Below are 10,848 nucleotides of genomic sequence, written 5' to 3'. Positions count from 1 at the left end.
TCTAATTAGCTTTCGGGAACCGGAAAATTTTCTTATATTTTAAGTTGGGAAGTAAACTTTTACAGTGTTTCTCTCTCCCTCTTCATCTGCGAGCTCCTTCGTTGCTAAGCGGTTAGCATACGCGCCTTTGGCATGGAAGACCTGACTTCGATTCCCAGCGGGAGCTCATGTAGTTCGAATTTTACGTTAATCAGTTGGTCCCGTCTTATATAGTCTCGCTGCTGAAAGGGACGTTAAACTCAAAATCAACTCAATTCAACTCCTCTCTCTCTCTCTCTCTGTGTGTGTGTGTATGCAAAGTGCAGAGAACATGAGTTCGTAGAGTACAAGTATCCCATTCTATTATTTAAAATTTCAATTTATTAAAAGTCATGTTTTCCGATTCATAGAACATACTCCACTTATTCCCACATCGTTGTTTAGCCGTAAAATTTATTGGTAATAAATATTGTCTTAAAAAGTTTCATGAAGTGAAAATCTAACGATTCTTCATTCCAAGAATGTTTCAAAAACTTTAATGCGTTCTTCCCTCAGAATCCACCTTTGATCTTACAATATTAGATTTCGTTAGTTTAATACGCATAAGACGGTTTTCTCATAGCTTTACTAGTTTTATAGATTTACATTCTGCAACATTTATAAATAAGTAGATATTATATATATATATATATATATATATATATATATATATATATATAGAGAGAGAGAGAGAGAGAGAGAGAGAGAGAGAGAGAGAGAGAAAAACACTATGTAAATTTTTACTTCCCAACTTGAAATATTAGAAAATTTTCTGGTTCCCGAAATCTAATTGGATATTATAATTTGTTGCTGTCTAATTTTCCTCTACAGGAATTGTGTATGTCAATGTGCAGTTAAATATAGTGGAAAATTTTCCACCTAACATCACTATACATAATATCGAAAACTTTCCCGATTATGAAAAGTGTTTTCACTTGTTTCTACAGCGTGATGAAAATTTTCCGATTCATGAAAGTTTCTTACATTTGTTTCTCCAGAGCAATAAAACTTTCCGATTCACAAAAAGTTGTTTTACTTTTTGCTTTAAAATGATGAAAATTTTCCGACTCATAAAAAGTTCAATTTTTCCATACAAGACACAAAATATTTCGATTTATGAAACATTGTTTCACTTCTTCCTACATAGTACTGAAAATTGTCTGAGACATGAAAATTTTCAGATTCTTTAAACGATCTTTCACTTTTTAACATTTCTATACATGATTTCAATCAATTTTATGAATACTAAGGAACTGTTACTTGATCACTAATATTTGTTAAGGACGGAAAATTTTCTGGAAAAATATGGAAGAAAATTTTTCACCTCACATCACTGCTAAACAACGATGTAGAAATAAGTGAAGTATGTTTTTATGAATCGGAAAATTTTCCGTTTCAAAATTTTCCGGAAAATTTTTATCACTGTACAGGACAGACTATTCTTCGATTCATGAAAAATTGTTTCACTTGTTCCTACATAGTACTGAAAATTATCTGAGCCATGAAAATTTTCATATTCTTTAAACAAACTTTCAATGTTTAACATTTCTATACATGATTTTAATCAATTTATGAATACTGAGGAATTGTTACTTGATCACTGATATTTGTTGAGAACGGAAAATTTTCCGGAAAAGTATAGAAGAAAATTTTCCACTTACATCACGGCTACACAACGATGTAGGAATAAGTGGAGTATGTTTTTACGAATCGGAAAATTTTCATCACTGTATATACAGTACCAGTGCTGGATATATTCTCGGTTTTGAAATTTGTTCAACAGTTTAACCATGAGTCAATAAATAAGGTCTGCCAATTACTTGAATCGAGCGCGGGCAAATTTGACCCCCCGTTAGTACTTCACGTAGCTGTCGCGAGCATGGTCTTTCTAGGGTTAAACCTCATGCAGTTTACAGAAAATCAAATTGGAGAGTTTCCGTGGATATAAGTAAAGGAATTTTGTAAATTATTAAGTATTACCAGTTACTAGCAGATAAAGTAAATTATTTTTCTAGAAAGTCATTTCACTATAAAACTATCCATTAACTACCTCAACTTTTTTCCGAGAACTAAAAACAATACAGCTACACGAATATTGTACAAATATACGAGTAGATTTCTAACATATATCTATCAATTTTAATTATTACAACAGCTAAAGAAGCACGCTACGTTCACTGATTTGATGATTAATTATCTCAGGTGACGATAATTTGAAAATATAATTAAAACCACATACTGCTTGCGTTTATGTAGCAATGCAATAAATCATTCTTTTAATTACAACTGAAATTAACAAGAGTTCTGTCGTTTTCCTCGATGATCTCTTTTTACCTTGACAGATTTATCACGTTGAATTTTCTTGTGATATTTATGAACCACACAAGTCATCCAATGTTTAGTTAAATGAGGAATTTGTTTAAAACTTGCACCACATTCACATTTATAAGGCCTCTCTCCAGTATGTATCCTAACGTGATTGATCAGATACAACCTTTGACGAAATGCCTTGCCACATGTGTCACAAATATATGGTTTCAACTCCATATGATATAAAGTATGGTGTTTGTAAGACTTGCGAGATTTAAAACTCTTCTTACATTCTCTCCATGTGCATTTAAATGTTTTTTCCATTGAATGCTTGAGTGAGTGCTGCTTAAGGGCACTTTGTTGCCTGCACCTATAAGGACAAATAGAGCATGCAAAAGGTTTCTCGCCAGTATGAATTTGAATGTGAGACACAAGAGCACACCTGCTGGAGAATCTGTTAGCACAATGATCACAAACATAGTCTTTGACGGCATTGTGTACTGTTGCAATATGAAACTCAAGATTCCTGAAACGGGTAAATACCTTGTGACACAAATAACAAAACGGTTTCAATTTAATATGGTTATGAATATGTTCCAGCACATCTAATTTCTTTTTGAAACCATCTCCACACATATCACATTTAAACCTATCTCTTCTGTGAAGTATGGAGTGACGCTGAAGACGACTCAGATGACGGAATCTGGAGTTACATATGTGGCATTCAAATACGTTACCCACGTCTGACCTGAAAGAAATTAATCCAATTAGCTGCTAAAAATTACTTTTATTATAACCACTTTACTCTTTACTATGAAAGTACACACAACCTCTAAAGTGCAAGTAGGTGGTTCCTTCATTACATATTACAATGTAACCAAAAAAGTTCTTACCGTTCTAGAGCAAGAGCAGAGAGAATCTTCATCAGCATCCAACACCTTTTGCCAACGTTCCTGGAGCTGCACAATACCCTGTTCATAAAACTCGGCGGTCATGGATGCAAAGAAGTTCGTGGATGCGTTCCGCAGGTATCTTTCATTTACGAAGGATCTTCCACGGAGGTGGTTGTCGAGGGAATGAAACAGGTAGTAATATGCTGACGCAAAGTCGGGTAAATATGGTGCATGGCATAGCGTCTCAGAGCCAAGTTGCTGAAGGGTCTACCAGGGTGGCACTTTCATGCAGGAACAGCACATCCTTCGATTCACTAATGTCGGTTCCTTCTGCAGCAATGTGCGGTGCATCCTTTGCTACTGTTGGAAATAGAGGTCACCAGTAATGGTTTGATCAGTTGGAAGGAGCTCGTAATGCACCACTTGCCGACAATTCCACCATACAGAGAGGATAAATCTTTTGTGGATGCAAAGGTGGCCTTCAGGTGTCAGGAACAATCACGTGGCAACAACCAATGTCTGGTACGCTTGGTAGTGTCATAAAGGACATACTTTTCGTTACCAGTGAGGAACGATTAAAATTGGATGGGTTCAGGTGCAAAGTGAGCAAGGACAAACAGGCTGTCACTCATTCCTTGTCGGCTCTCGCCAATATGTGCGGTATCCAATTCCTTAACTTTTATTTCTCTTTCTGATTCGCAGGTGCAATCTGACAGTTTCAGTGGAAACATGGAACATTGCTGCAACTTAATCACACGTTAGACCATGGTCTTCCTAGATGGCTGTTTTCAGGGCCTCGTCATCCAACACATGCAGTCGTCCACTGCGAGGTTCATCCGAAAGGCTCCTAACTCCCGAACGGAATTTCTGGAACCAATGGCTAACGGTGCGTTCGTTCACAGCATTCTCACTGAATGCCTGGTACATGCGGCGACTTGATGCGCAAGCTGACATACCCATTTACAAAACGCCGTCATACAACAAACACACGTTAACAAGCTGCTTCGATACCTCCATTTCTCTTCGACGCTGAATGAGCTATGACTGCTGTTTGTGCACAACGTGCCTGTATTGCTGAAAGTCGATGGTCAGACTAACTCTCAATCCCTTCACAGGCACGTGCGTCATTTCGTTTCCTCTCTGTAAGCGCATGATTAATGGGACGTCAAAAACGGAAAGATCTTTTTCTGTTACCTTGTATTATTTAACAATGTAATTTCAATTAACAAGATGCTAATTAGTATAGAATGCACCACTGATTTTCATGATTATTGATATATTACATTTCCACTGCATTTTTATGGTCTCTCTATTCAAGGTTGATGACTGGTTAAAAATTAGTTTAGGAAAAAAAAATAATCCGATAAATTATTAAGTACGTGCAGCAAATTGGACCGTTTATAAACCATCATTTACTTACAATTAAACATTATTTAATTACAAGAATTAACTAAAAGGTACAAAAAGTCAATGGTGGTCACATATAAAATGAAGTGCGCCTACATGCAGTAATCGCCTTGTTGCTAGCCAATGTATGCTCTACTAGAATAAGCGCTAAAACAGTGAACAGTATCAATCTCTCATACCGGTCCGCATCTTTATGTCCAAGGTAGAAGTTCACCCTTTAGAGGTCCGAACTAATTGAAATTATTGCATCACAGGTGTGTGGAAAACAGGAGAAATATTCCAGGAACTCTAGCGACACCCGAGAAAGAGATCGCTCGTTCCTGGCCTTACTTTGTAATATGCTGAACGTTCCTGGCCTCCAAATTATGCTGAACGTTCCTTGTCCTTTACGCTTAATCACTACTTGAAATCACTGAGTGTGTGATAGTACATTGCACTATTGACGATACTGTGTTCAAGAAATTCCCTTGTGTTCAATAATTCCTTTCGCGGAGAGTTGCGGATTAATGACAAGATGTGTCTGATAGGTTCATATAGAATCCATGTGTATGTATAATCCAACAAGTTTATTACTTGCCTGGAATCGCAGCATAACTTGTACTATTGTTATATACAGGCGTGGTCATGTAATCCAGATCTCTTAACACGAGAGAGAGTATAGTGACGCAAGCATATATCCACCCCAGCTGTTCGGAATAAAGGTACGACCGTTAGGAACAAACTCGAACTGGGAACTCCTAATCTCCTTGTAGTTTCACCACATATGAAGCGTAACTTTATACTCAAACGACCCTGTTTGACGTCCGGTTCCGCAAGCTGGCCCTTGCTCAACCATTGTTTTTGCAAATTCGAAATTCCGAGAAATACCTACAACCCACATAGTCGCATGTGACATTCCGTTTCAGGAAACGTACAGTACATCACACGGACTTCGCAGCAGTTGTCGGCACACGTCTACAGATATTGATTTATTTATATTTAGCCGAAGTCAAAGTGCAAGTATCGCGTATGCTCAACCCATCGCCGTGAGATTACTGCGAGGTAAGCAACAGTATCTCATTAGTCACGCAGTAGAGAAGTGTGATCTAGTGTAGTCTGATGCCACCGAAACTGAACAAATTATGAGAGAGATTAATTATGGCTAAGTTCACGACGTAGCGTATCGTAGAACAGTGTACTGTGTGTAATTTTCGAGTATATCACGCACTATTAATCGTATTATACAAAAAATATGTGGCACAGAGTCCTGGGCCCACCACATCGACGCAAGCAACTAGAAACCGGCCTTCTGTGAAGAGGACTGCCGTTATTACGTTGGTTCGGCATATGGCGACATCCGAAATTCCCCCATGCACAGCCAATGCCGCACATCGCAGGTGACAATCAACCTCACGCGGATTTACGCTTCACGATCGATCTCAAGAGCTCTGTGCACGCCCTGAAACCTTATCATGTGGCTAACGACCAAAAAAAAAAAATAAATAAATAAATAAATAAATAAATAAATAAATAAAAATAAACTGCAGGAGGATGTATAAAAGCAATCTTGCAGGTGCTCTATGGAAGCTTGTTACCCTTGATGAGGCGTAGACTTACCTCACAGACTGACAGGGTTCATGCTATTACAAATCTGTCAACGCCAAAGGCTGAAGCACTATTCAGCCAGTGCGCCGAGTTTTCCAAAAGGTTTCATGATTGTGGCCGGTTTCTCGTATAGAAGCAAAATGTGTCTCCATAATACATAAGATAGAGTTAAACGTCAAAATTAATACTGCTTACTACTAAATTCATGTCTTGACTGAAATATATCAGCATGAAATACCAACATTTTACGGACAAGACGTGAACAGCTTGAACTGTACCAAGACAAGGAACCCAGCCACAAGGCAAAAACATCACTGCAATTCTATCGCCATATGGAACAGGAAACTGGAATTTCGGCAATTCCTTTCTCTGACATCCCTGTCAAGAATCAAGATGCCAGCCTATTGTGCTTTCGGACTCCTTAAGTGGCGCCTGTCCCATCGTAGAGTCCGCAGCGTCTCTCCCAGAAGAAAGCCTGTAAAGAGGACTGGGATGCAATACTCATGGTCCAGGTGCAACGCAATCTCCTGCAATGGAAACTCTAATTCCCAAAGCAAGGAGGAGTAATACCGATATAAGGAAGTTTTAGACCAATATCTGCAAATCTGCCCTCACTTAAATATTTAAAATTATTATTCAGACAAAAATATCTCATGTTTATAAAATATTTCATGAAGCCACAATTCTTTTCAACCCAGAGAATCAACAGTTATTATCTTGCTCAGTTTATTTGTCTATTAGCAACAGAAACTGACAGTAACAATCAGCTGAAACAATTTATACAGACTTCAGTAAGGCGTTAGATGTCATTAACCGTAATATTCTTCTCAACAAACTAGGAATATTTAATTTTTCACATACCCTACGTAAATTTTATCGTCATATCTCCGTGAATACAGACTACGTACACACAACAAAAATGTCCCGACTTTTATAATGTAGTTTAAGCAGATGTTCCACATGGTTCGAATTTAGGAGCTTTGCTGTTCCTGTTATATATTAACGACTTATCTGATGTAATAGTCATAAAAGCTGTTATATGCAGACTATTTAAAAATATACTGTGCCATACGTTTGGACATAGACTCCATTAGTTTGCAAAATGACACCAATGCTCTTTATAAATGGCACAGAATTAGTAAGTTACTATTAAATATTAAGAAGTGCGGTGTAATGTCTTATATAAGGAAATCAAATTAGAATTTGAATATCATATGGCATACAAGCGCGAAGAGCTGACGATAGTACTGACCTTGCTGTGTCAATAACATCACATTTCTTGCCCGTATTCATCTGAACCGGACTGAAAATGAAGCTTAGATAATTTCGGATATGTAATTACATTTGGAAGTCAATTCAAGAACGCTGGTGTGCCCAAAATTCTATATGTTGCAAACGTACGTCCCAATATAAAATACGCGGTTATAATATGAAACCACAGGGGACAAAAATACGTACACTAATTAGAGTCATTATAACAAAAAATTGTGTGATATTTAATATATTGTGCGTTCCTGAAGACAAGAATCTATCCTCGATAAGAAAAATACGCCGCACTTTTATCAAATTACTCACTGGATTCTCTTGAAGAAAGAAGAGCTGATTTATTTTTTCAATAGACTTATATACAGTGAAATAGATTCGCCGATATCATTATCTGAAAATTCCTTTCATGTTCCGAACAGGAAAGTGCGCTCAACCTACTAATATTTCACGAAACATACCATTACGGCGTATGAATGTATTAGGTATATCGCCTAAAATATACACCATGTATATTAGTGTCAAAACGAAAAGGTTTTAAAATAGACATATATGATGTACAGTACATGTAAAACAACACTTTGGGGATATAATTTAGCACATAGCACAAAGATCCATGAACTATAATCATTATGTATACTACAGAAAACTATCAGTATGTGTAGACCTGTTGAGTTCAATATACAATAAATAAATAAATAAATACAGTTCCTTTTTAATGTCCCAATTGCACAATACAATCTTTCGAATAACGCATATGTCGATATCCATAAATTCGGGAAAATTTGCAGGGTCAAGTTCTCAAACCCAAAAATACATGACCTTAGATGTATACGTATTTGCGGTTTTATTGAAATGTGGTTATAAGGCATGAAATTATCAGACTAACTCCATCCATTGCCTCCATTTTAAATGATCAATAAATAAATGAATAACCTTACGAACCTTCTGTTCTTATGATATTAACTTAGATTAATGGTTCGTAAATCATTTTCAGGAGTAATAATATGTGTCACGATCCATGAATTCAGGCAAATGTCTCGACATTATCCTATATATCACAGGCTATATTGTAGAAAATATCCATCTATCTATATCTAATATATAAGATGCTAATAAACTAAGTCAAGCCGACAGAACAGGAAATAGGTAGCATTCAGGGCAATTTTAGCTCTAAGCCAGTAGTATTTCTTTATTTGATAACAAAGAAAGGCCCAAGACTGAGTTAAATAATAGGCTCAATCCGACGGAAAGTAGTTTTCGACTCTTCCGCGAATAAATTTCCAATTAGGAAACATATCAGCGAATACATTTCCAAATAGGAAACATATGAGAATCGCTTACTTTTATAAATCTGAACTATACGTTAGGAAATACGTGATGAGAGATTATCACTCTATGTTCAGAGTTAGTGAATTCGTTTTGTATCTCCATGGTATGCTTTATGCATCGGAATATGAAACAACGAATCCTAACGTCAAATTAAAAGACACTAAAGTAAAACTGCGACTAAATATTTTTCCAGGCTCTAACCACAAACTACTAGTAACTTCCACTAACAATTATTAAGGATTTCCTCTCTTACTGGCAAGGAAGGTGAGTCAATTGTTCTGTGTAATCGGTGTTTTTAGAAAGTAACCAAGCATATGCCAATTTTCACTTACGTACGGTTTGTAGATGTCAGCATTGCAAAGACTTTAGAAAAGATTATATGAATTCAGATTTAGAAAACGTCATCTCTTCTTTATTCTGGGTTTACTACTTTCTTTTACTGACTAGTACAGCGAGTTTTCAAATATTAGTTACAAAGTACACAGTTAAATTCTTATCAGAAGTGTACACGAAGTTGATACAAGCTACTGTTCGAGATCTACTTAGCATCAGAAAACATCCAAAAAATTAGAAAATGGACAAATATGGAATAAAGAAAATGTATATAAAATCCTATAAATGAAGAGTCTGCACTGAATTTGTGTGCGTCAGGGTGAATATCCGGTATTAGTGCAATGATGAGACTGAGGTTGAGGTGTATTACACCCAACACTTTCCTACACAGACCTTTTAACATATACCCTATATATACTTACCCGCTCTATATTCATACCGTTACATTTCAAATTACTTTCCGTTTTCCTGTAGTTTTGTCGTCTTCCCGGATAGTAACTCTATTAAATGAATCCCATTCCGATTTTTACCTGTCCTTTTACTTCTCGATTTTGACATTTGCTTTTAATCGTATTGCTATCACATTTCCTTACATTCTATTGCATTATAGATTTTTTTTTTCAATTATAATTACTGGGAGAGAGTGCACTTTTCACTGTATTGGAAACATTATCCGCAAAATCAAAACAGTTTACGTAACTACAAACAATAAATAAATGCTAAATAAATGTGTTAAAATACTTACGAATTCAAGTTTGGCAAGTCATTTTTCTTATTTATTCTGGAAACATTGGACTTATTTTCTCTGACTGATACAGTTTCTTCGGAAGAATTAATTACAGGTTGGTAAACTACGACGTCTATTGAATTCTTGTCAGAAATGCTAGATGAAGTTTCTGTAGACAGTTGTTTCAAATCTACTTTATCATGGGAATTCTGTTCATTTTCTACTTCAAAATTTTCTGCATATCCCGGAGATTCTACTCCATCCAATGCGTTTAGATAGTTGTTATCTTTTAACCACACGCTTTCAAGAATATCTAGTCTCTCTAATACCACTCTTGGAGTAGTGATCAATCTAGTATTCACTTTTTCAAGTTTTTCAGTTCTACCAGAATTCTGTGTAACGTGGTCACTTTGTCCGTAACGACCTGTGGTATGTTTCAGTGTTTCCTTCAAAACACTCCCATCATGCTTGTTTTCCTTCTTACTGTTTTTCCTGCATGATCTTAGTCTATCAAATAAATCACTGTCCATGTCATCAGACGAATGAAGGTCTATGCTCGTACCAATATTTTTTGTACACTTCCGAACAGATTTTTGCGTTTCTTCTTGGTTCATAACATTATTCTTAAGGAGTGTATTTCTTTCTGATCTAATATTTCCATCCACATCAGTATGTTCGTCATAGGAACCGATCTTAAGTGTACATCGTGGAACTGGGTGGTACCATAAACTTGGCTTCCTTTCTTTCTGTAACAACGAAAACATGGCCTATTAAACATATGTATCTCAGAGGCTACTGAGAAAAAAAGACATTGACTGACATTACGACTTATGCAATCTACCATGCTTCAAAAATAAACCACAAAGAATAAGAAAGAAGATACAGTATAGTTTAACATTTTGTGCTCTTTTTCTGTTATAGTGTTTATAATTATATTAAAGATCCTCAACGTCGAGAATTACTCTTGGTTTAGTATAATAT

The 10,848-nt window shown here is 36.2% G+C and overlaps 1 protein-coding gene across 1 annotated transcript in view; it reads right to left on the bottom strand.

Moving 5' to 3' along the window:
• Positions 1–2,001: 2,001 nt before the first annotated feature.
• The window catches only part of LOC145688924 (uncharacterized), a 49,800-nt gene continuing 40,953 nt past the window's right edge, over positions 2,002–10,848 (bottom strand). The window contains exons 3-4 of the mRNA XM_081763093.1: positions 9,886–10,613; positions 2,002–3,076 (exon numbers count right to left, since the gene is read on the bottom strand). Coding sequence (XP_081619219.1) covers positions 2,311–3,076; positions 9,886–10,613 — 1,494 coding nt within the window. The 3' untranslated portion in view covers positions 2,002–2,310. The remainder of the gene's footprint in view (positions 3,077–9,885; positions 10,614–10,848) is intronic.

This window comes from Thermobia domestica, chromosome 1, assembly GCF_964235325.1.
Source record: "Thermobia domestica chromosome 1, izTheDome1.hap1.1, whole genome shotgun sequence".
Taxonomy (NCBI): Eukaryota; Metazoa; Arthropoda; class Insecta; order Zygentoma; family Lepismatidae; genus Thermobia; species Thermobia domestica.
The sequence above is the reverse complement of the archived record's forward strand: the minus strand, read 5'-3'. Positions and strand labels throughout refer to the sequence as shown.